The following is a 26,298-nucleotide window of genomic DNA, read 5'->3' as shown; positions in this document are numbered from 1 at the left end:
TTTAACTACTGCACTCGGGTAAATGTACTCCGTTATCTTTGATTCTGTGCATTTATGCACCGTGACCTTGCTTCGCGTTTTATTTTTTTGACCACCTCGCGCTTGCCGTAGTTGGTCGTGCGCGCCGCCGCTGCTAGTCGGGACCGAATGAAAGAAGATGTTTGTGGTCTCGTGGCGGTTTTAAGGCGTCTTTAAAAAATCATGTCTCTCAACGGAGGAGGAAGCCGGGGCTTCTACTTCAACACCGTGCTGTCTCTGGCTCGGTCGCTGGCGGCTCACCGGCAGGCACCAATAGAAAAGGTAACGACGAGCTTAACGACGACGGGCACGAGCTTTTAAAGTTACCTGTCGAAAAGACGTCAAAAGGCCCGTGTGTTTTAATAACTTCGCCTCTCGGCCAGGTGTGTGTGTGCCCCGCGTGACGGTGGATGGAGGACATGTCATTGTCGAGACGTAATGGCGGCTCTGTTTTTAATCTTCTCAAAGCCGGAGGCTCGACGTCTCCCGCTGGAATCAATAATCAATGCTCCCGACAATCGATATCAAGGAGGCTCCCGTTCACACAGGAAGCGGCGTGACGTCACTGTTTTATAACGCGAATGGATTCAAATCAGAATCGTGACGTAATGATGTAGTCCTGTCATATGACGTAATAACGTTAGTTGTTGTCCTATAATATGATGATAATAACCTTAGTTGTAGTCCTTTAACGTGACGTGGGCTAGTAACATTAGTTGTAGTTCTGTCACCTGGCGTAATGACCGTTAGTTGTAGTCCTGTCACGTGACGTATTAACGTTAGTTGTAGTCCTATAATATGATAACCCTTAGTTGTAGTCCTATAATATGATGATAATAACGTTAGTTATAGTCCTAGAACATGACAGTAACAACCGTTAACGGCTAGTTGTAGTCTATAACATGATGATATTAACTGTTAATAGCTAGTTATAGTCTTATAACATGATGATAATAACCGTTAACAGTTAGTTGTAGTCCTATATGACATAATACCATACGTTGTAGTCCTATAACATGCCTGTTATAACCGTTAGTCTGCAACAAACAGCCTCTCGGTCCAGTGTCCTCATTTAATAAAACAGTTTATTCAATTGTATTAAGTTTTCGCGGGTTTTCAAAACAAGAGCATTTTTTTTATAGGTAACTGAGAAAAGTGTTGCTGTCACTGCTCAAAATAAAAGCACAATTCTTCCTGATACGAGATGGATCAATGAATCTTTTAACTAATTGCAGCGTTTTTCCGAGTGACGAGTTGTCCATATGTGTGACGGGATCGATCGATAATCGATGAAGAGCTTAACTGAGAGGCGGGAGGCTGCACCAACGCCCTGGGGCAACCAAAGCCCCACATTCACTGTGTCACAGTTGCTTTTGCTATTTTTATTACTCTCAACTTGTATAAATGTGCACCAAATAAACTAGGTCAAAAACTAGAGGCCGGGCAGGACTACAGTCTAGACTAGTTAGTTTCTGTGTGTGTGTGTAAATTAAGGTGTCGTTATTATGTGTTAGGAGAGTTGTTATTAAGTGTGTCAGACAGCCACAACTTACAGTCCCACCGAGAAGATGTGATCATTAAATCTTGTGAAACATTGCCCGATGCACAATTGCTCAGGGTAATTATTTAAGAGTTAAACTCAAGTCGTTGCAACGATGCGGTTGACTGATACTCGCTCAAGAGGTTTGGATTTGTGGTGTCGGGGATTATGGCAAGGCCACAACCAACTGAAGTTAAAGAAAAATGGGGAAATAGTTTTGAACTATAAACAGGAAGTAAAGCCACAACTTACAGTCCCACCGAGAAGATGTGATCATTAAATCTTGTGAAACATTGCCCGATGCACAATTGCTCAGGGTAATTATTTAAGAGTTCAACTCAAGTCGTTGCAACGATGCGGTTGACTGATACTCGCTCAGGAGGTTTGGATTTGTGGTGTTGGGGATTATGTCAAGGCCACAACCCTTTTGAAGGGATTAGAAAATACACCCGCTGAAGTTGAAGAAAAATGGGGAAATAGTTTTGAACTAAAAACAGGAAGTAAAGCGCAATACGTGCCGAGTGTGATGAAATAACTGCGGGAGCAGTTATTGCTAACTGCGGTAGCATTAGCACTGTCCACCTCTTTGACCTAGAATACGTCGGGCTGCAATTATTATTGATTATTCTGCTCATTATTTTCTCTAAATCACTAGGGGGGGAGGAAACACCCAGGACTTTAAAACCACCAAACATTCACAGCAGTAAACCCTTTCATGTTGGCATATTAAACTGGTTGCCATCTAACTTTCATTGCATCAACTTAATCGATATATTGACTATTGTTTGCGCCGTTTAGTTTGCGATGGTCCGAGTTGTAAACTTTAAACCCTGGGGTTCTGGTTCAGCACAGGCGACTCTTTGTTTGTACAATAACCTCCTTTCAGTCGGCGCCAGAACAGCCGTTGGTACTTAGGAACATATTGCATTTCAACTACTTTTTCATTAAAATGTTCTTTTTCCTGGCTCAATAAGAGGTTTAAGGTTGTTGCCGCCCAAACACAACAAGCTAAGCTTTGGCACACAACCAACTGAACCCCAAATCTCTTCATCTCTAGCTTAGCTTAGCGCTCCACAAACAGCATCCTCTGCATTGCGTATCGCATAGGGGGATAAATCCATCGCTCAGCTAATTAATGCTAAAGGCCGGTTTGGCTGGATTCCTGCAGCACATTTAGCCCCCTCTCCATCCTCCTCCAAAAAGAAATAAATCATCATCGCTAATGGAGCCCAGACGTGAGCGATGTGACTTGTTTCATCCGAACAGCTGGAGTCGGCAGTATTTTGATGGGCGTATCGTCCTCTCACAGGTGCAGAAGCTACAATGCATGTGCCCTGTGGACTTCAGAGGAGTCTTCCAGCTGGACGAGAGGAGGAGAGACGCCGTCATTGCACTGGGCGTCTTTCTGGTGGAGTCAGACCTGCAGGTGAACAACGTTTCTCCGACTCGCTTGCATGGCTCCACCTCGCGGGTCCGTTTGTTAAGCTAATGCGCCGTGAAATGCTCTGTGTTGCAGCACAAAGACACCATCGTCCCCTACGTCCTCGGGCTGCTCAAAGGGCTTCCTAAAGTCCAGTGGATTGAAGAGAGCTCAGAACGCAAAGGAAGAGGTAACGATACACCTGGAATATATCGCATAGTATTCACTTTAACCGTGTGTGATTTGGTACGCTTTAAGTGGAGATGACCAAATTATTTGTTGAACTTTGTGTCTTGCAGAGACACTTCCTGTCGCAGAGAACTTCACCTTTGGTCTCGTAACTCTCCTCTCAGACGTCGCCCAGCGGGATGAGACCTTGCGAGGACAGGTGTGTGTGTGTGTGTGTGAGAGAGTGTGTGTGAAGGAGTGTTCATATATTTGTGTGTATTTTTGGTGGCTGATATTAGTTCCTCCTCCTCATGCCGGCTGACACTCGTGCGAGATTTCTCTTCAGAACAAGAAAAAAATCAAAAAAATCACTTTTAGTGGACGTGCATTGACGGGAGCTGAATTGCACATAAGTATTACATTTTAATTTCACTGTTGGTGTCGTGGCTGCAGTGCTCTCGCTCATTACTCGGTCAATTTCAAGTCATTTAGACCCAAAAACATAGGGTTCAGTTAAAAAAACAACGTGTAGCTCACCCTTTAAGTTATTATCGTGACGTAATTATGACATCTTTGTCAGATCCTGGAGGCGATCATGGACATCATGCATGTCCTGCAAGACATCTGTAAGAATCCAGAGGCTCATGATAAAGGTACTGACATAACACGCCTTCTGCTTCCTTTGCATGTAGTTTAGCTTCTTGTCTGGACCTTTCTGTAAGGTTGTTTTTTTTCTGAACAGAATACCTGTGCAGGTACACCGTGCCCACCTTGCTGGGCGTCGCCCGAGCTTTTGGCCGATACAGCAACACCGACGAGCCACTGCTGTCCAAGCTGTTCCCTCGCCCGGTGACCCCCGTGCCGCCCTCGGCCGACGACAGCGACGCGACGCACCGCCGATCCTTCAACGACTTCCGCTCCATCCTGCCGAGCTCTCTGCTCACGGCGTGCCAGGGAGACACTCTGAGGCGGAAAGGCTCCAGCCAGCAGGTGCGGATCATTTTGGTAGAACGAAGAAACCTGAACCCAAACCCTGTCAATGAGAGAAGTGTTTTCACGAGCACCTTTTCCCTGTTTTCAGGCCAGCCCAGAGAGAGCCTGTCTGACTCCCATCTCACCCGCTGACCCTTCTGCTCAGTACTTTGAAGGTGAGCACCGGAGTGGAAACAGCTGAACTCTAAGGGTTAGCTTGGATGTTTGGAAGTATTAGGTTCTTCTCTATTGTCAGTGTATGGATTACGTTTGGAGAACCAGCGCAAGAGCAAAGTAAAGAAAACGGCTGTGATGTATTTTACCCACCGAAAATAATCTATTTGACTTTATGTGAACGCTATATTTTCTCTTAATCTCGCTGTTGGACAGAACTTTCTGTTGGGGACTGAAGCGGTGTTCCATGGCTTTTAATCAACTTTCCATGAAGTGAAGCTCTACCTTCACTTCCAAGACATCAGACTCCATTGAAAAAACATGCGATTTTTACCTGTCAGAACTCAGGACCTGCTGGTAAACCGCTGCCTTGATGGGTTAGTTAGTTTGTGTTATTGTATGACTCTGCTGAATGTAAACTAACTCGTTCAAACACAAAAGTCACACAATAACACAAACAAAACCAACAGTCGGAAGCAGCTGTAGACAAGCAGCTCCTGCGCTCTGAGAGGTAAAATTACTGCTTTAGTGAATGAACCCTTGTGGCTTTGGGGAGATCGTAGCTAACGTCTTCACCTCTTTCTCTGACTGCCAGATAAAGTAGTAAAAACCCCAAATAATCCCTTTAAATCCTCCTGCCTTCCCTCTCTAGGCTCCTACCTCCCCGATGGCAGCGCGGTGGACCCCGACTACTACTTCTCCACCATCAGCTCCAGCTTCTCTGTCTCCCCGCTCTTCACCGGCAGCAGCTCTGGGGAGTTCCATGTCCCTCTGGATATGCTCAGACAGCTCCTCCACATGGTCAGCAGGCACAGCAGATGCGTTTGAGAAGAGCAACAACAATTAGACAAACGTGCGGTTTCATTCTCTCCGTTTCTCTCCGATAGGTCGAACAGTTTGTGTCCGAATCGTTTTTAAAATCGCTGGATGAATCGCTGGCAGAGCTTCTAGAGGTATGACTGTTTGTCCTTTTTAATTCAGGGATCTTTCACGATCATGGAAAACCTGGAAAACTCATGGACTTATTTTAATGGTTATTTTCCAGAACTGGAATTATCCTCGTTTGCTCATGGACATTTGGTTTAAGTCATGGCAAAGTCGTGGAAATTTGGTTGAAAGCCATGGAAAGTTGGTTTAAAGCCATAAAAAGTTGGTTAAAAGCCATGGAAAGTTGGTCAAAAGCCATGGAAAGTTGGTTAAAAGCCATGGAAAGTTGGTCAAAAGCCATGGAAAGTTGGTTAAAAGCCATGGAAAAGTCATGTAAATCCATTGGTCAGAATGTGTATGGACCCTGTGAATAGTGTTTGTCCACCACTGGTCCTTTGATATGTTTCTGCTTCTTTCCTGTCAGTTGAATCCTGGTCTTCACCTCTACTACAAAACCTTCAGTGATCCTCTGTACGTCGCCATATTCAAAATGCTCAGAGACACTCTGTACAATTTAAAAGGTAAAAAAAATAATATCTCCTTTCTTTCGTAAAAATGAGCCGCATTTCCTTATAAACTCTGACGTACTCATATATACTCCCCAGACCTCCAGACGGACTTCGTGAAGGAGGTGCACGACTTCGTGCTGGAGCAATTCAGCAGCAGCCAGTCGGAGCTGCAGAGGATCCTGCACGACGTGGAGTACTTGCAGAGCGAGCTGAGCCCGCTGAAGCTGCGCTGCCAGGCCAACGCCGCCTGCGTGGACCTCATGGTGTGGGCCGTGACCGAGGAGCAAGGTGAGCGGCGCAGAAGCCCCATCGCCTCAAAAGTATAATGTTTCTCTTTCTTTTATTTATTTATTGATGTATTTTCCCGCCAGGAGCCGAGAACCTCTGCACCAAACTGTCAGAGAAGCTGCAGTCCAAGACGTCCAGTAAAGTCATCATCGCTCACATGCCGCTGCTCATCTGCTGCCTTCAGGTACACCATGGAAAGAGGAGATTCTGATCAGTTAAGCCCCGATGCTTTATTGATTTGATACAAAACACATGTAAACATTACATTTGCTGATTTGGATGATTTGTACTTCACTACATTTATTTAAAAGCCTTAGTTAGTACTTACTTTTCCAATTATTTTATTAAATATAATATTAAATTAATATGATTAGCTTAAGTATGTATATAAAGTAATTTAAGATGAGCTCCATTCTTAACAGCTGCAACATTAAACACAATAATTATAATCCAATAATTAAATATATGTTATTCTGGAAATGGGCCGCAAAATGAGCACTTTGAGTTTCAGTACATTTTGATGCTCATACTTTTGTACTTTAATTATTATTTAGCTAGTTTTTCTTATACCTAAATACTCGTACATTGACTACTTCCTGTTTTAATCCATTGTGTGTGTATGTTTCTGTGTGTGTCTCTGCGTATGTGTGTGTGTGTCTCCAGGGTCTGGGCCGTCTATGTGAGCGCTTCCCCGTGGTGGCTCACTCCGTCACTATGTCCCTGAGAGACTTCCTGGTGGTTCCGTCTCCGGTTCTGGTGAAGTTGTACAAATACCACAGCCAGTACACGACAGGTGAGTCTCATCAGGAGCATCGCTACCTCCCAGTTCCATCGCTTCATCACCAAAATACTCATTCCTGCGTCTTCTTCTTCTTCTTCTTCTTCTTCTTCTTCTTCTTCTTCTTCTTCTTCTTCTTCTTCTTATTCTTCTTATTCTTCTTCTTGTTTTGTAAGGGGGCGGTGAGATAAAGATCCACGTGACCAACGAACATTCCCAGTCAACCCTCAGCACTCACTCGGCCAAGAAGAGCCAGCCGTCCATGTACGAACAGCTGCGGGACATCTCCATCGATAATATCTGCAGGTGAGTTCACACACACGCATACCCTACTCTATATATAAATTTTAACACTTACAGCGGAAAACACCAAACACAATGAAAACAAATCATATTTTTTATCTATCTGTGCTCCATAAACTTCCCTTTTATAGTGAAAGCTTGTGATTTAGGCACTATATTGCAGAACAATGACACTTTCACACGTTAATTAATTAACTATACATATATATATATATATATATATATTTTATAATTTCTTTTTATTCTTTTCTTTTTAATAAATATGTATATTTTATTTTATTCATTTATGTTTTAAATAAACACATATATAAAAAATGTAATTTCTTTTTTTAATAAAACAAATATATTTATTTTATTTAATTTTTTTAAATAAATAAATTTAAAAAGAAATAAGAAATTAAAAAAAGATATGTATATATGTATTTTATAAAAATATATATACTTTTTTTAAATAAAAAAAAAGGATATATTTATATATAAATGTTTTTTATTCCGTGTTCTGCACACACCCCTCCCTTTGTCTGCAGGTGCCTGAAAGCCGGACTGACGATGGATAACGTCATTGTCGAAGCGTTCCTCGCCAGTCTGTCCAACCGCCTCTACATCTACCAGGAAAACGACAAGTGAGTCGAGTTTACCGCGTTCCTCTTGACTCGTTAAAGTCGAGACGTTAAAGTCCTCGTTTTGAAAAGCGTATTGTATCGACGGTGCCCCCTCTCGTTCACAGGGACGCTCACCTGATCCCAGACCACACCATCAGGGCTCTGGGTCACATCGCCGTGGCCCTGCGGGACACCCCCCGAGTCATGGAGCCCATCCTGCAGATCCTCCAGCAGAAGTTCTGCCAGCCTCCCTCCCAGCTGGATGTCCTCATTGTAGACCAGCTGGGCTGTATGGTCATCACAGGCAATGTGAGTGTTTGTACACAAGTGTGTTAACTTTTTAACTCTCTGAGGTTTTTGGGTGTTTTTTGTTTTTTTTTGCTCCCGTCACATTATTTATTTAGTGGATTTCTCTGACAGAAGCATTCGGAAAGATGAGAAATCTGACAATAATGCTGGGTTCTTAAAGTAAATAAATAAAATCCCCAAAAGTTTGCTCATTGACATTTGGTTTAAAGTCATGAAAAATTGGGTTAAAATGTGTATGAACCCTGTTAATGTTATTTTTCTTACAGCTTCTGGCTGGTGTTGTTTTGGCAATTTGTGTAAAAAAAACAAAGCCTCTCCATCACAAACTGTCATTCTGCTTGTGTAAAGGTTTCCATCATCTCTAACGTGATAACTTGTCTCCTAACCTCAGCAATACATCTACCAGGAGGTATGGAATTTGTTCCAGCAGATCAGCGTGAAAGCCAGCTCCATGGTCTACTCAAACAAAGACTACAAGGACCACGGATACAGGTGCGTAAATGAGCCGCTCGCAGCCCTTTTAAAGTGGGGGATATGCTGTGTTGACGCTCACTCTCTCCCCCGCATGCAGACACTGCTCTCTGGCTGTGATCAACGCTCTGGGAAACATAGCGGCGAACCTACAGGCCGAGCAGATGGTGGACGAGCTGCTGGTCAACCTGCTGGAGCTCTTCGTCCAGCTGGGTTTGGAGGGGAAGAGAGCCAGCGAGAGAGCCCCGGACAAAGGCCCGGCTCTGAAGGTACGGCGCGCACACGCACACACACACACACACACACACACACACACACACACACAACTACAAACAAATGCAAATGCAAAGTCGTGCAGCTGAAAAGTTGATCACACATAATGATATTTTGACGGCATATTTACATCACGGCAGTTTCACAGCCATGAAACAAGTTTCTGCTTAATTCAACATTTCCTGTTTCAAAATAAAAGTCTGTGTTAATATTCCCTTCTTTTGTTAGCTTAAGACTTTTATTTTTGATATAAATGTTAAATGTTTATGAGTGAAAAATATCAACTTGACCTGGAGTGTGTGTGTGATTGTTTTGGGCTTCCTCTCCTCCTTTTTGTCTCCGCAGGCGTCGAGCAGTGCTGGAAACCTCGGGGTCCTGATTCCGGTCATTGCTGTGGTGAGTGTTCATTGTTTTTTATCACCGTCTCCTGTCACGTTTCCTCTTTTTATGTTTCTATATACATATATATGGGTCATGGAAACCCAGCAAATTAGCTCAATTCAGCCTCTGAAACTGTGATAAAGCCCTGAATGCATTTTTTAACACTGTTTTTGTAGAGCATGCACATTCAAAAAGGGAAATACACTCACACATAAAAAGGATCCGGATTTCTTTTTGCGGAAGTCTTCTCCCCCTTCACATTACCAAACTAACATACATAACTTATACAATATATTGTACATCATGGCTCAGAAGTTTGACTATAATTATGTGGACATTTCCCCATGAATGTACAATTTCAGGACATGACTAAATACATTTGCTGCTCCTCAATCCTCAATTTCCCCTCAACACGGTAACAGACGGATATTTGCTTGTAATTTGTTGGGAAATAAAGAATATATTTACATTCTTCCAACGTGGTTCTCTTCAAGTACGCGAGGAACGTTGAGGACTGTTTCTCCCTCCAAATATACAACAATCTTTTTACCATTTCAGTTTCAAATGTTGATTTAAATCATTTTTCCGTTCATTAAATAATAGTAAATGCTGTTCACTGTTAATAACCACCATTGTATTTCTCTTCTTTCTTTCTTGTTCTTGTTCTTCTTTCCTTTTTTTGTTCTTTTTCTTGTTCTTCTTTTTTTTCTTGTTCTTCTCCTCCTCTTCTTCCTCCTCCTCCTCCTCCCTGTCAGCTGACGAAGAGGTTGCCACCGATCAAGGAAGCAAAGCCTCGCCTGCAGAAGCTCTTCAGGGACTTCTGGCTGTACTCTGTGGTCATGGGCTTCGCCGTGGAGGGCTCAGGTACAGCTAACGACTAACGTCCGATCGCGTGCTACGTGCTTCAGTGGATTTTCATTTTGCTGACACTTCGTTGTACCTCTCCAGGCCTGTGGCCGGAGGAATGGTACGAGGGAGTCTGCGAGATCGCCACCAAATCGCCGCTGCTCACGTTCCCCAGCGGGGAACCTTTACGCTCGGAGCTGCAGTACAACTCGGCGCTGAAGAACGACACCGTCACCGCGGTAAAGGGCGGCACACGCAATAGCCCGCATATAACGCTTTCCGTGAGGTCGACCTCCCGGCTCACAGGTGGGTTCGTTGTGGGTTTCAGGCGGAGCTGAACGACCTGCGCAGCACCATCATCAACCTGCTGGACCCTCCTCCGGAGGTGTGCGCGCTCATCAACAAGCTGGACTTTGCCATGTCCACATATCTGCTGTCCGTTTACAGATTGGAGTACATGAGGTAGGTACGTCGGCACTGTCGCACGCTGTCATGCGTGTGATTTAAAATTTTATATATACATCTTCATCTATTGCTCTGCAGGATGCTGCGGGCGCTGGACTCGGACCGCTTTCAGGTCATGTTCCGATACTCTGAAGACCGAGCGATACAGAAGGATAAATCTGGTGAGTCTGGAAAAGTCTTTGAAAAAAAATAAAAAACCCAAAGTGTAGTAAAAGTCCTGTAAACATGTTATATTCATGTGTTCATGATATGCTTTTAAAAGAAAGAGGCTCAAAATATAAGCATACATACAGGTATCTATATAAATGTTTAATTTTTAATCAAACTATTGTCTCTCTTTCATTTGTGTCATTTAAGGTCTACTGTATGCTTTGAATCCTCATTGTTAGTTTAAATACTACATTTTATCACTTTTTACTGTTTACACACATATTTCATGGACATTTGGTTAAAAATATGATTTAAAGTCATGGAAATTTGGTAAAAAGTCATGGAAATCCATTGGTCAAGATGTGTATGAACCCTACACGTGGTATTACTTCTTCTTGTAATCATATTTATTATCTTCTATTCCAGGCATGATGCAGTGTGTGATTGCTGTTGGCGACAAGGTTTTTGAGGTCTTCCTGCACATGATGGCTGAAAAGGTAACCCTGGTTTAATATGTTTTGTACGGAGTTCCTGTGCAGAGACGCAGAACATAGACGAGGGAATAAAAACATTAATACAAGTCGCTGGTTCATCACTGAAACTGTGTTCATCATTTAATGTCTGATGAAAGCAGAGAGAAACGGGGATGAAGTCTGAAATGTAATTTTACTGCCTCACAGAACAAGAGAGAAACATTTGCATTTTTCAGATTATTTTATTCATTTTGCCTGACTTCAGTTTTCATCCTTCAAAGGAGTTTACTGGATCTGCAACTATTTTGATAATCTCATACAAAAAAATACAAAATCTCCAGCTTCTCAAATGCAATTTGCTGCTTTTTCTCTGTTATTATAATCCATTGAATCTGTGTACTTTCAGCCCAAAACCAAAGCCCACGAGGAAGAGCTGGAGCGCCACGCCCAATTCCTCTTGGTCAACTTCAACCACATCCACAAGCGGATCCGCAGAGTCGCCGACAAATATCTATCCGGCCTGGCTGAAACGTGAGAGCCGACCCGACGGTTCACTCAGAAATACGACGCAGGGATTTTTTTTTTTAAGCGCAGAAGCCTCAACGGTGTTTTTCCCCCTCCTTCAGTTTCCCGCACTTGCTGTGGAGCGGCCGCGTGCTGAGGACCATGCTGGACATCCTGCAGACGCTGTCCCTCTCGCTCAGCGCTGTGAGTCACGAAATCATGGAGTGGCTTCAAGCTATATATATATATATATATATATATATATATATATATATATATATATATATATATATATATATATATATATATATATATAATTCAGTTCAGGAATTTACACTTGTATTTTATTGAATTTTTATCCCCGAAAAGAAATGCTGAAGGATTTTTGAATGGGTGTTTCTCAACACAACTAAAATAATTTTAACCATGTACTATTTAAAAACATTTATTTAAACATGATAGTTTTAACGCTCTAAGACCGAAGTCTTTGCTTCTCCAAAAGAGAATGAACGCTCAAGCTACAATGTTTTTTATTCAAGATTTATTTAAACAGGATCATGCAAACAACGATCTCCGGTCTGTTTTTGAAGGGTGAACGCGGTGTGTGAAAGAGTGTGTGTGCACCACGTCCATAATAATAATTCTTATGCTCTATTGCAGGACATTCACAAAGACCCACCGTACTACGACATCCCCGACACGCCGCACAGAATCACTGTCCCAGACACGCACGAAGCCAGAGAGGTAATGATGCTTCATTAGGAACCACGTCTCCTCCGGCTGTATGTGTAATATATATTTTTTTTAAAAACAATAAAATCATCATATCTTTTTAATTTTAGAGCATAGTGAAGGATTTTGCTGCACGTTGTGGGGAGATTCTGAAAGAGGCAATGAAGTGGGCGCCGTCCGTGACAAAATCCCACCTCCAGGTAACGCGATGTTACAACACAAGTAAACAAAGCACACATGGTTAACAAAGGCAACATTGTGGCCTTAAACGTGTTTGTAATCGCTCTCTTTCAGGAGTATCTGAACAAGCATCAGAACTGGGTGTCGGGTCTCTCGCAGCACACCGGCCTGGCCATGGCCACAGAAAGCATCCTGCACTTCGCCGGCTACAACAGACAGAGCACAACCCTGGGGGTAAGTCACAGACGCGCCGCTGACGCTGCAGGATCTTTGAGTCAGGTGAAGCGGCTCCAGAACGGAGCTCTGTGGGACGCCACAAACTGTAGCTGCTTTACAATGTTACGCACATTTATTTGCATCCCGAATACTCAGTTTACATAAAAGTCACTTTTACATAAAAATCACTTTTCAGAATCAGCTTTAATGGCCATGTACATTTTCACATTACATTAAAATCACTTTGTCATTTTTACATAAAATCACTTTTAGTCACTTTTGCATAAAAGTCACTTTGTCACTTTTAGTCACTTTTACATAAAAGTCAGCATTTGGTGTTTCATCTCTGAAAAGAGCCCAATAAAGTGGTCATTAATTTGTTTTCCCCTGTAGTCCACTCAGCTGACCGAGAGGCCCGCCTGTGTGAAGAAGGACTACTCTAACTTCATGGCCTCCCTCAACCTCAGGAACAGATACGCCGGAGAGGTAAAAAACACCAAATCTGAACCGTAATTCAACCGGATCCTGTGGGACGTGAACTCTGAAACTTCTGCTTCTCCCGGCTCATGTGTGCTCTTCTTCTCTTTCCTCTGCAGGTGTCGGGTATGATCCACTTCGCCCAGGCAGTGAAAGGACACTCCGATCTGAGCCGGCTGATGATCAAGCAGATGGGGGAGGCTCTCGACTCATCTCAGCCTGAGGGCTTCACCGAGGCCATGTTTAAGCTGGCCGCCTTGCTCATCAGCACGAAAGGTCTCTCTCTTTCTCTCTCGTAAAAGAGGCTTGCAGTGGTGTCATTATAATATCATATATTAAATCATTGGCTCCGTCTTGTCTTTAAAATGTCTGGACTTCTTTTGTGGTGTCTCCAGAGTGCGACCCTCAACTCCTGCACCACCTCTGCTGGTCTCCTCTCAAGATGTTCACGGCGCACGGCATGGAAACCGCCATTGCCTGCTGGGAGTGGCTGCTGGCCGCTCGAGTGGGAGTGGAAGTACCGGTACGTCCTTTTTTATTATTTTGAAGGTATTTTAAATGTGCATGTGTCCCCGTCAATGCATTTGTACATTTGAATTTTCTCATGTACCAGCCATATATTTCACTTGTATATTACTTATGGTGTTCAATACATTCAAATATAGCAGTTTTGGTTCTATTTAACATATCTGATTGTGATTTACAGTTTTAACAAACAATCTTTTATAAAATCCTTTGATAAAACCCTCTAGTTCATGCGTGAGATGGCGGGCGCCTGGCAGATGACCGTGGAACTGAAGATGGGCTTGTTCTCCGACGCCAAGGTGGAGGCCGACCCTCTGGCCGCATCGGAGGAGAGCCAGCCGATCCCCTGCCCTCCAGACGTCACCCCTCACCACATCTGGATCGAGGTCGGAAATGAAAAAACACATTCTAACTCGTCCGTGTCCATCGTCTCCTCCTCCGTTATTTTCGTCTCATATCTGAATAAACCTCACTTTTATTCACTTTTACATAAAAGTCACTTTTAGTCACTTTGACGTAAAAATCATTTTGACATAAGTCACTTTTAGTGACTTCTACATTAAATTAACTTTTAGTGATTTACATAAAGGTCACTTTTACATAAAGGTCACTTTTAGGCACTTTCACATAAAAGTCAGTTTTTTTCCTCTCATGCCTTGTCCTTCCCCTCCCACCTTTCTAGTTTCTGGTCCAGCGGTTCGAGATAGCGAAGTATTCCAGCGCAGATCAAGTGGAGATCTTCGGTAGTTTGTTGCATCGCTCGCTGTCTCTCAACGTCGGTGGGGCGAAGAGCAGCCTGAACCGACACGTAGCCGCCATCGGTCCTCGTTTCAGGTCCATGAACTAAGTTTAAAAAGGTGGAACGGTCTTCTTACCTGTTTGTGCTTATCTCATGTGATGTCCTCCTCTGCGCTCCAGGCTGCTGACTCTGGGTCTGTCTCTGCTGCACTCTGACGTCCTCACCAATTCAACTGTCAGAAATGTGCTCCGAGAGAAGATTTATTCTACGGCCTTTGATTACTTCAGGTAACACACACATTTGATTAATCAATTAATGTGTTTTTCTTTAATTGTTTTTTGCAGAAATAAGGTGTAAAATGTCCTGCAGTTTGAGTCAACTTTTGAGTCAACTTGTTATCATGCTAATGTTAGCATTTAACTCAAAGCACAAAGGATGGTACGACGGTTTCGTAAAAACTCACCGATTGTAATTTGGTTTCATTTTTTTCTGACCTGCCAGTTAAAAACTATTGTTGACTTTTCTTTCATAGACATTTAAAATTAAATTTTATGTTCATAACGTCTAAATTTAGTTGTTCCAAATATTACGATTCTAGGCTTATTTTGGACTTTTGATTTTCAAGATATTGAATCAGGAATGAACAGCAAACTTACAGTTAAAAATAAGACAAAAAAATAAAATATGAAATCAATATATATGAACATACATTAGCGAGGCAAGTTTATTTGCAGAGCACATTTCAACAACACAGCAATTCAAAGCATCCAAACATAATCCAAGTAAAACATAAAAAGCTAAAAATTAAATAAAAGTTGCAGTGCTGATTAAGAAATAAAATGCAGCGGTGAGATGCAGAAATGAATTAATGCCCTTTAATCTGGTTAAATTGAAGGCAACAGTACATAATGTCATAGCACAATAAAATCACATGCATTACAGGACAAAACATGTCACATAATGAAATAAAATAAAAAACAGATTGTGATTGTTCAACCCTTCTCTCTCCGTCCCTCCAGCGCTCCACCAAAGTTCCCCACCCAGGGGGACAAGAGTCTGCGCGAGGACATCTGCATCATAATTCGCTTCTACGCCAGCATCCTGTCCGACAAGAAGTACCTGGCAGCGTGCCACCTGGTCCCACCCGGTGAGCTTGGTACTACCCCGGCCCCGAGCACGCTCTCTGCCGGGATATTCGGATCGCTTATCGTGTCCAGCACTTCTCCGATTTCGCTCTTAAGTAAGCCTAAAGCGGTGGAGCTCGGACTGCACTGCCGCAGGGGCATGCTGTTTCTACGCACTGGCAAATCTGACGCTGTTGGTCCTCACGATGCTGCAGATAGATCCCGGTATCTATCCGCACCCTATCCGTCTCTTCATGTTTTCATTGATTCTTCTTTTTGGTTTTCTTGTTTTCTCCTTTTATTCCTCTTTCTTCGACTCCTGTCTTCCTTCTCATACCTTTTACAACTAATCTGTTTTTCATCCTTAAAGTGATGTTTAGACATGTGTTTGTATGAGGTACTTCTACATAGTTTTACTACAGCATATGGAGCAAAGCAATGTACTGCTGTGGACGTATTTGAAACAGCTGAAAGAGTCTCTATCAGTGTACATTATACGTATAATATGTTCACCTCTTTACTTTTTCTGAAGCTGTTATCTCGGCTCTCTTCAAACACACCAGACTCCATACACAAAAACAGCGATTTAAGCTTCCAGGACACGGGCGCTGCTGGTCTCCTGCTGGTCTCCTGCTGCCTCCATCTGTTGGTTTATTTGTGTTTATGTAATTTCATGTGATGTGAGTCTCCAAATATCATAAATAAACCAACAGATGATAAATAAACCAACAGATGGAGGCAGCAGTAGATCAGCAACTCCCCCGTGTTGCATGAGGTCAAATGATTGATTTTGTCAATGGAGTCTGGTGTCTATTGCTAAACTGCTGCAGTAAAACAACGCCTGTGGAGGAGAACCTCATGCAACTCCAGCTTCTAAACATCCAAACTATCCCTGAAAGCATCTGTGAGGAAAAGCGCAAATTTGTCATCCGCGTTAAGATGCATGATACTTCATCGTGTCAGCCCCACCCGTCTGCCCCTTCGCTTTCTACAGAAGTTAAAAAAAACAAAACATATATAAAATATTCTTTCTTTCACCCCAGAAAATCCTCTCCTCTTCATACCCGACGACCCCGAGAACAGAAATGGTCTCATTCTCATACACATCAAAGCGCTTCAGGTAGACGAGTCCTCGATACCGCTGATCCTGGAGCCGATCCATCCACACACCACCCGCGCATTAACAATAACATCTGACCCAGTATCAGTGGTTCAAGGCAGCTTCTACCGACATGTAAACCCTGCTGGTTCCCCCCCGCTTTCAATCGCATGACATCACGCCAGCAGAGGAGTAGCCGACGCCGCTCATCTCGCTCTCATCATCGACCATTTTACCGCTTTCTCTCGCTCAGACTTTGAACCCTTTTGAGTTTGCTGCTTGTGTCTCGGGCAAACTAATTGTGTGTGTGTGTCTGTGTGTGTGTGTGTGTAACAGACAACCAGGACCCGTCACTAAACAGTCTGTCGGTGATGAACGCCGCCGACCTGCGGAGCAACGTGGACTCCAGTGCTCGCTCCCAGCAGAGCAGCCAGGGATGGATCAACACGTACCCGCTGTCCAGCGGCATGTCCACCACCTCCAAGAAGTCAGGTGTGTATTGAGGAATACGTAAATAGATTATTTGACAGTTAAGAGTGAAGATTTTGAATCAAAGGAGTTAAAAATCTAAAATAAACACCCCAGCTGTACATGTGATGCACATGAAGCGCTGCTCCGTCTGTTCTCACGATAGTTCAGGGTTGTGTTTGTGCCGGAGAAAAAAATACCGAAGGCGTTAAACAGACCCGAGGTTTTTGTCCACAATCTCAGGGACATCCAAGAAGAGTAACAGAGGGACGCAGCTCCACAAGTACTACATGAAGCGCAGGACTCTGCTGCTGGCCTTACTGGTGAGGGACCACGACCACAAGGACCACGACCACGACGGGCTCCTGGTTTTAACTCTTCTCTCTCTTCCGGTCCTGCAGGCCAGCGAGATCGAGCGCCTGACGACGTGGTACAACCCGCTCTCCACTCAGGAGCTGGCCATCGCCACGGAGCAGTCGGTGGAGACCAGCATCGCCAACTGGAGGTCCAAATACATCAGCCTGACGGAGAAGCAGTGGAAGGACAACGTGAACCTGGCCTGGGGCATCGCGCCCTACCTGGCCATGCAGCTGCCCACCAGGTTCGTTCTCTCTCTCTCTCTCTCTCTCTCTCTCTCTCTCTCTCTCTCTCTCTCTCTCTCTCTCTCTCTCTTTCTTAAAGGGACACTACGCCAATTCTAAATCAACATTTAAAAGCAGCTTTCTTTTTCTATTCATTCTGTTTTGATGAGTTTCTATTGAATCTATGAATCTATTTGTAGAGTTATATTTCAGTTGTGGCTTTGCAGGATTGTTTCAGATTTTGTTTTCAAAATGTTCCATTTAGAATGTTGTAGATTCCTAAATGTATCATTTATTAAAAAAAAGATTTAGAAAAAAGTGTTTTATGGAACTAAATATTCTGCTTCAATCCATATTTTTTGGCGTTAAGGCTTCAAAAAATCGTTTTTATTGCAATTATTATTACCCATGTTATTCATATATTCCACTGCTTTTGTGGACCTAAGACCTTTGGTAAACCAATCACCAAAACAGTTTATCCACATGAGTAAAGTTATGTTTTCACAAGAGATATGAAGAATTTCCAAAATCAAGCTTCAATTTTTTAGCTTTAGGGCCATATTATCATGTTATACTTGTGCCTTTTGACAACGGTTCCCCATTACAGAAAGAAGTGAAAGAAGTTTGTAATGTAAAAATAAAAGACGACGTTCATGTATTTCAGCTTTCTATTTTCTATCTACCATGAAGTCTTGCTCTCACAGAAGAAGAAACTAGTGAAAAACACTGGTTTGTTTATTATTTTTGACCTCCTCGGTTTGCAGATTCAAGAACGACGCCATCGTGGCTGAAGTGACCCGGCTGGTGAGGCTGGACCCCGGAGCCGTCAGCGACGTACCTGAAGCCGTCAAGGTGAGCCCACTCAGTCCCATGAGGGGTGTGTGCGTGTGTGTGACTGTGTGTGTGTGTGTGTGTAGTCACATTTCCTCATGGTTTTGACCTCCTAGTTCCTGGTGACGTGGCACACTATCGACGCCGACTCTCCTGAGCTGAGCCACATCCTGTGTTGGGCTCCGACGGACCCACCCACCGGCCTGTCCTACTTCAGCAGCATGTACCCTCCTCATCCTCTCACGGCTCAGTACGGCGTCAAGGTGCTGCGCTCCTTTCCCCCGGTAAGCCACCCAGTCAGAGGGCGCGGTAGACTTTCAAAAGAGTCAAGTCTCAGCTCTTTTTGACGTTTCCTTTTCTCTCGGTAGGACGCCATCTTGTTCTACATTCCTCAGATTGTTCAGGCTCTCCGTTACGACAAGGTGAACGCAAACTTTCTGGATGTATCAGCTGGTTTCAGTCATCCTTTATGAGGCGGCGGCTCTAAACTCTGCCTCTATGTGTGCCGCTCAGATGGGCTACGTGAGGGAGTACATCCTGTGGGCGGCCCAGAAGTCTCAGCTTCTCGCCCACCAGTTCATCTGGAACATGAAGACCAACATCTTCATGGACGAGGAGGCGCACCAGAAGGACCGTGAGTGCAAAATGAACCCCACTATTTACACGTTTGAGACGCACAATTTCTTTTCGACACTTTAGAAACAGGAGGTGTTAAAAATAATTTACATTTGAGTGAATATTTTGCAGCCAAATTAAAACAAAACAGAAAAGAAATGCTCATACTTAGAGGGTCAAAGATTCTTAAAATATCACCAGGTAATCACATACATAATGAACTTTAATGCCATTTTAAAAATGTCTTAGAGATCTGTGTCTAAAATCCGACTCTGTTCCATAAGAAGAGTGATGCATGAGCGGGATGTGATGTTTTTTTGATGAAACGCATGAATATTTGTACTCGTTATAAACCCTGCATGTCCTTTAATCGTAAATGTACACGCTCGTAGCCGACATCGGGGAGCTGCTGGAGCAGATGGTGGAGGAGATCACAGGTTCTCTGTCGGGTCCGGCAAAAGACTTTTACCAGAGGGAGTTCGACTTCTTCAACAAGATCACCAACGTGTCCGCCATCCTCAAGTAAACGCCATGACTTGACACACTTATCAGCAGAGACGGGAAAAGGGGTTTCCTGGTGAAACGTAAACCATGATGTGTTTTCCTTTCCAGGCCGGTTCCAAAGGGAGAGGAGAGGAAGAGGGCGTGTCTCAAAGCTCTGTCCGACATCAAGGTCCAGCCAGGTGACGTACTCTTCTCTGCAGAGATCACAGATTAAAATATGTCTTTTTCCATTAAAAAAAACAGAAAATGCAACGTCATTGTGAGTCTGTCCACTTTTTTTTTTTTCAGGCTGTTACCTACCAAGTAACCCTGAAGCCATCGTGCTGGACATCGACTACAAGTCTGGAACGCCCATGCAGAGGTAAAAGGGGAGACTTCTGGGATCTGTGCAGATTAGAGTTATATTTCCAGGTATCTGAGTTCTGACTCCACTGAATTAAGAACCTTTATGTGAAGACCCAACGTACTCACAGATCAATTTTACCACCCTCTACTGGTAAATACAAATCTATTGGTTATCACACTGTCAAAAAAAAGTGTCCAAACCGAAGCAGACAAAACAAATTACGGCACTATTACCTGTAAATAACGAAATATCTAGTCTCACACTTTTTGGCAAGAAAATGGCAAATACATATGTTCATAACCACAAAAAAAACACACTTAAATGAAAGCAGAAGTCCTGTGATATGCCAACATGGAGCATTATTACCCAATATAACGGTGTGATTGATTAATCGGCTCCAACGCGTCGTCCTCTGCAGCGCCGCCAAGGCACCGTACCTGGCCAAGTTCAAGGTGAAGCGCTGCGGGGTGAGTGAGCTGGAGAGGGAGGGCCTCCGCTGCCCGGCCGACTCCATGGACGACGGAGAGGAAAATCCGGATGGGTCACGCCGGATTTGCTGGCAGGCGGCCATCTTTAAAGTGGGAGACGACTGCAGACAGGTACGGAGCTCAGTCGCTGGGGAGGAAACTTCTCTCAAGACCTTTTTATTAACTTTAACTTTTTTTGTATCCAGGACATGCTCGCGCTGCAGATCATCGGGCTCTTCAAGAATATTTTCCAGCTGGTCGGCCTGGACCTGTTTGTCTTCCCCTACAGAGTGGTGGCCACCGCACCCGGGGTAAGACCTCTGGTTGTATAAAAGTCCATGCTTCATGTAGTGAATTGACAGGTTGACACCAGAGACGTATATGGTGTCTCTACTCCTCCTCAGTCCTAATATGTTGACTGTTTGCAAAAGAATCCAAGATGACGGCGGCCAAAAACGGGTAATTATATTTCCATAACCGGGTGTTTGTTGTGGTCCTCAGTGTGGCGTGATCGAGTGCATCCCGGACTGCAAGTCCAGAGACCAGCTGGGCCGGCAGACGGACTTCGGGATGTATGATTACTTCCGCAACCAGTACGGAGACGAGTCCACCCTCGCCTTCCAGAAGGTGGGCGGGCTTTACATGTCTGTGATGTCATCGTGCAGCAGCGAAACCAACTTCAAGATATTATTAGAAATCATTCAATAATAATGCTGAATATTCTTCTGTCTTCTTATTTCTGTCTTCCTCCTGCTTTCTTCCTTCTTCTTGTTTCCTTCTTTCTTCTGTCTTCCGTCTTCTTCCTCCTCCTTCCTTCTGTCTTCTTCTGTCTTCTGTCCTCAGGCTCGCTATAACTTCATCCGGAGCATGGCCGCCTACAGCCTCCTGCTGTTCCTGCTGCAGATCAAAGATCGGCACAACGGCAACATCATGCTGGACAGCAAGGGCCACATCATCCACATAGGTGTGTGTGTGCGTGCGTGCGTGCGTGCGTGCGTGCGTGCGTGCGTGCGTGCGTGCGTGCGTGCGTGCGTGCGTGCGTGCGTGCGTGCGTGCGTGCGTGCGTGCGTGCGTGCGTGCGTGCGTGCGTGCGTGCGTGCGTGCGTGCGTGCGTGCGTGCGTGCGTGCGTGCGTGCGTGCGTGCGTGCGTGCGTGCGTGCGTGCGTGTGCCACAGAGCCCTATGACTCAACTTCTTTGGGTTGCTTTCTTGTTCATTGCTCTTCAGTCTGGTGCCTCCTATCAGCTCACCTGTCGTTCAGCCCTTTCCAACAACAAAGACATTGTGTAATGTTCACGCCTACCTTGGTTTTGGTGTTTATTTCCGTTCACAGACTTTGGCTTCATGTTTGAGAGCTCTCCTGGAGGAAACCTGGGCTGGGAACCAGACATCAAGCTGACCGACGAGATGGTGATGATCATGGGCGGCAAGATGGAGGCCACGCCCTTCAAGTGGTTCATGGAGATGTGTGTCAGAGGATACCTGGCCGTACGGTGAGGAACGGGAGAAGGAGATGAGCCGGTTATCCACACGGAAAGATACCTTTTTGTGTAACGTCGTTAACTTTCGCCGTTTGTTTGTTTCCTCTCCGATCGTGAAGACCCTACATGGACGCCGTGGTTTCTCTCGTGACGCTCATGCTGGACACCGGGCTGCCGTGCTTCAGAGGACAGACCATCAAACTCCTCAAGTAAGTCAGTGGAAGACATCTGATACCACTGTACAGGTATACATGAACAATTTGTGTGTTTTTAAAGTTGGCAATACGTAAGATTTCAGACCTGGAAAAACAATGAAAACTCTTCAGCATTGTAGGCTTAGTTCCATTCTTCTGTGCAAATAATAAAAGAAAAAATACTTTTTTACTTAAAACTCTAAGAATATCACCACAGAAACCCAGTTCATAGTACTGCAAATATATTAACATTGCAATATTTTCATCAGTCGGCTCGATCACGATTGTGTCACCTCCTTCAGCGGAAAGATCGTGAACATTTGAGTTTTTAACTTTATTGATCCTATTTTAACTTTGTATAAATACATCAATCTTTTGTGTCTATTGTTGAGTTCAAACGTTAGACAAAAATAGCTTTAACCGTGTCATATTAAATGTGTTATGTAGATTTAAACATTCAGCTAACAGTGAACAAAGTGGAGGGTTCAGCAGCTAAAGATACCTTTCCCTGAGGAAGTGGAGACCAAACACGGAGCCAGAAGAGAAGAAAGAACGCTTTACATTCATCAGATGTTGATGGTGTTCTTCTTCTTGCTGTGTATCCGTTGTCAGTGCATTTTCTTCTGCATCTTTTAAATGTTAATTTGTATCTTTTCTGTCCATCAGAGGACGGTTTAATCCTCAAATGAGTGAGAAAGAAGCGGCAGCATTCATCATCAAAGTCATCCAAAGCTGTTTCCTCAGCAGCAGGTATGAAAACTCCCCTCCTCTCTCTCTCTCTATCTCTCTCTGTCTCTCTGTCTCTCTGTCTCTCTCTCTCTCTCTCTCTCTCTCTCTCTCTCCTTCTCTCCCTCTCTCTCTCTCTCTCTCTCTCTCTCTCTCTCTCTCTCTCTCTCTCCCTCCCTCTGTCTATACACGCATACTGATGTATTATTTTAAAATGGATATTTTCCTCAGCGTTTTAAAAATACATTTACATTTTCTGGTTGCAAAAAAAAATCTAAGATGGCGACAACCAGAATGCCGCACTTGAGGCTTCTGCTAGTTCTCGGCTGTAGCAAGCTAGTGCTGCTGTTAGCTTGCTACAGCGGGGAGCTAGCGCTGCTGCTAGCTTCCCGCTGTAGCTGCTGCTACTGCCCGCGGGGCCGGAGCTGGTCCCGCTACCATCGGTGGTTGTCGGGGAACTAGCAGCAGCGCAAGCTGGCTACAGCGGGTAGCTAGCGGGGACACCCACCAAAGGTAGTAGTGGCTCGTAACCCGACTTTTGCGGTAATCCAGGACCTTAAGTCTATGATAAATTCACATAAAAGGTTGGACCTTCCAACAACATAGAGGAAAATATCCATTTAAAAACAATATTTCTCTATATTTCTGCACGTGTCACATGATACGAACTCACATGTTTGACTTTGTTTTCCAAACAGGAGCAAAACCTACGACATGCTGCAGTATTACCAGAACCAAATACCCTACTGAGAGTCTTCACGCCGAACCTCCACTGGTCTCCTCACAAGAAGCAAAGCAAAACTTTTTCTTTCTTTTCTTTTTGATGATTTTTAGAGGCGCCGGGTGCTCGTCACTTTGATCCCCCCAAAAAACGCTCTACCTTTTTTTTCCTTCCGTAAATCGTCGAATTTTTATAAATAATGTACTTCTGCGTTTTTTTAATTAACTCAAGAGTAGAGAACAATGTGCGACTTTTACCAAGCGATGAATTTGAATCGCCCTTTAAGTATTTTCTTGATTGTTGCTAACGCTAACAAAAGGGAGCCATATTTACCATTCGTTCGTCATCGTTAGCGCTTTCCTTTTACGACGCCGTCATCCACTTTTATGCACTTTATATCGGTCGCAGTACTTCATCGGCTTCTCCTGCCGTCTGACCGCGAGCTTGAACCACCGAGATCAAAACAATCTGAAGTTTAATCAGATGATCAAAAACGGGGCAGGATTTTAGATTTTTCCTTTTTTTTTTGTAGAAGACTAAGCTGGTGGATGGAGGAGAAGTCGAAGCAGGAATCAATCGGCATTTAATCCAACGGTAGTCTTTAGGAATGTAACGGTGTTGTAGAGATGTCACTACGCTGTAGTATTTACTGTAGTATTCACTGTAGAATCACGTCACGCTGAACTCGTAGAGCTAAATGTGAAAAACATAATCAAAAGATTCTAATAACTGTGCGACTGTGATCCTCAAAAGCCGGTCATGTCTCACCTCCACGTGTCAGCTTTTAGCTTTAACTTATATTTAACTTTATTCAGAGTTTTTATTTTTATTCCCACTACAGGAACTTAACGACCCGCAACCTGAACGTTTGAGTAGCTGCGAGGTCTTTTGTTCCCACTGTTTGAACAAACCCATGTGGGCTTTACTACTTGACTACTTCTTTCCTGGACGTATAGAAGTCTATGCTTCTTGTGTTAAAGCTGCATTATCTATGCTGACCACCAGGGGGCGACTCCTCTGGTTGTATAGAAGTCTATGCTTCATGTGTTAAAGCTGCATTCTCTCTCCTGACCACCAGGAGGCGACTCCTCTGGTTGTATAGAAGTCTATGCTTCATGTGTTAAAGCTGCAGTCTCTCTCCTGACCACCAGGGGGCAACTCCTCTGGTTGTATAGAAGTCTATATAAATGACTCTGCTTCTCTCTTGATTCATTCCCTCCTCCTTGTGTATATATATGTATGAGTTTTTACTACTGCAAATGTATAAATATTGCAATACTTTCCTCAGATCGTGGCTTTTATTAACTTTAAAAAATCTTTTAAGTTCCTGTAGTGGGATTTTTTTTAGAATTTTTTTTTTTACATCCAACATATTTGGACCCGTCTAATAACACAGTACCGGCATCATGTTTGCGTTCCCTAGTCCGGGAACATTCCTGTGTGTATCTGAAATATATGAATCCCTAAAAGCCATGTCTGCTGCCCGTAGAGGTAGAAACTGACCGTCGTGATACTTGACAGAACAGAAACCTGAACCTTATGCAATACACGTGTGAATATTGACGCTGTGTTTGTGGTGTGACTCCTTTCCATCCCGATGCCGACGTGCGAGGAAGTGGTCTTTGTTTTTTGTTGTTGCAGGTTTACTGTTGTTACATAATCAAGTGTGTTTAAGTACACAGAAAGTACTTGTGAGGGGAGAGTTGTTGAACACAAAAAGCCATTTTTAATGTAGTGGGTTTCAAAAATGTGTACAAATCTATAAACGTGTGTTCAGAGATCATGCGTGAACGCTTCTGATTTACAGATTAAATGTTCCAACAGTCTTTTGATTCATGTCTCTGTGTCTGTCTCTCTCTCTTTCCTGTCTGTCTCTCTTATCTGTCTCTCCAACTCTTTCCTGTCTCTCTCTTTATCTCTTTCCTGTCTGTCTCTCTCTTTATCTCTTTCCTGTCTCTCTCTTTCTCTTTATCTCTTTCCTGTCTGTCTCTTTACCTCTTCTCTGTCTCTACCTCTTCTCTGTCTCTACCTCTTCTCTGTCTCTACCTCTTCTCTGTCTCTACCTCTTCTCTGTCTGTCTCTATCTCTTTTCTGTCTCTGCCGTTATCTCTTTCCTATCTCTATCTCTTTCCTGTCTCTCTCTTTAACTCTTGTTCTTTCTTCATGTGATTTTCTTGCTCTGGTGTTTCTCAGTGAGATGTTTAATTAAAGGACAACACAAGTTAAAGTCTTCTTTTTTTCTGTCTTTCTCCTTGTCCGTGTCTCTCGTCTTAAAACAGTAAACATAAAGTTAAGAGCTGAGAGACATCGGTGCCTTGAGCCTGGTGGGTAAGGGTGGAGCTGTTATCCGTTAGGGAGGAGGAGGAGTCCTGAGAGTCTGTTGTATCTCGAGAAAGCGGCAAGCAGTTTAAAGAGGAGGAAGATTCAGATAGCGTCGGCTTAGTTTGTGATTTGTTTTTAGACTTTTAGCAACAACAAAAAAAACACACTTTTGCAAACCTTTTTGTGTTTTTCTTCTCTTTTGGAATTAAAAGGACTAAAGTCTACTCAATAATAAATAAAGTATAGGTAAAAGCACTACATTTGCCTCTGAGATGTAGTAGGATTAAAGTATAAAGCAACACAAAGTGGTAATACTTGATAAGTACGTAGTACTTGATACCTTTTTAGGTGAGTACTTTATGGTTACCTCAGGTGTCGTC

At 43.7% G+C, this 26,298-nt stretch overlaps 1 protein-coding gene across 2 annotated transcripts; it reads left to right on the top strand.

Annotated features, from left to right (window-relative positions):
- Nucleotides 1-112: 112 nt before the first annotated feature.
- pi4kaa (phosphatidylinositol 4-kinase, catalytic, alpha a) lies at nt 113-25,603 on the top strand. 2 transcript variants are annotated; one of them, XM_068573711.1, is made up of 54 exons: nt 113-300; nt 2,868-2,984; nt 3,075-3,168; nt 3,278-3,366; nt 3,727-3,799; nt 3,889-4,136; nt 4,228-4,294; nt 4,945-5,093; nt 5,180-5,245; nt 5,644-5,740; nt 5,825-6,016; nt 6,100-6,200; nt 6,680-6,809; nt 6,971-7,100; nt 7,625-7,720; nt 7,825-8,008; nt 8,400-8,500; nt 8,580-8,748; nt 9,098-9,148; nt 9,889-9,997; nt 10,082-10,218; nt 10,308-10,441; nt 10,523-10,605; nt 11,021-11,091; nt 11,474-11,598; nt 11,694-11,775; nt 12,232-12,315; nt 12,414-12,503; nt 12,598-12,717; nt 13,093-13,185; nt 13,296-13,452; nt 13,572-13,699; nt 13,929-14,087; nt 14,384-14,535; nt 14,620-14,727; nt 15,460-15,587; nt 17,000-17,155; nt 17,375-17,454; nt 17,533-17,732; nt 18,477-18,564; nt 18,660-18,827; nt 18,912-18,965; nt 19,057-19,177; nt 19,551-19,680; nt 19,771-19,841; nt 19,951-20,023; nt 20,427-20,607; nt 20,682-20,786; nt 20,977-21,102; nt 21,319-21,439; nt 21,808-21,967; nt 22,075-22,164; nt 22,816-22,899; nt 23,574-25,603. In XM_068573711.1, the coding sequence occupies exons 1-54, from the start codon at nt 202-204 to the stop codon at nt 23,623-23,625; spliced, it is 6,273 nt and encodes a 2,090-aa protein (XP_068429812.1). In that variant the 5' UTR covers nt 113-201; the 3' UTR covers nt 23,626-25,603. The 2 variants fall into 2 exon arrangements, with proteins under 2 accessions (XP_068429812.1, XP_068429811.1); XM_068573710.1 differs by having other exon boundaries at nt 15,460-15,680.
- The last annotated feature ends 695 nt before the right edge of the window (nt 25,604-26,298 follow it).

The sequence above is a fragment of the Clinocottus analis genome, unplaced genomic scaffold (assembly GCF_023055335.1).
Source record: "Clinocottus analis isolate CAN_PGR_092001 unplaced genomic scaffold, fCliAna1.0.p SCAF_13, whole genome shotgun sequence".
NCBI lineage: Eukaryota > Metazoa > Chordata > Actinopteri > Perciformes > Cottidae > Clinocottus > Clinocottus analis.
This window is presented reverse-complemented; position numbering and strand designations above follow the sequence as displayed.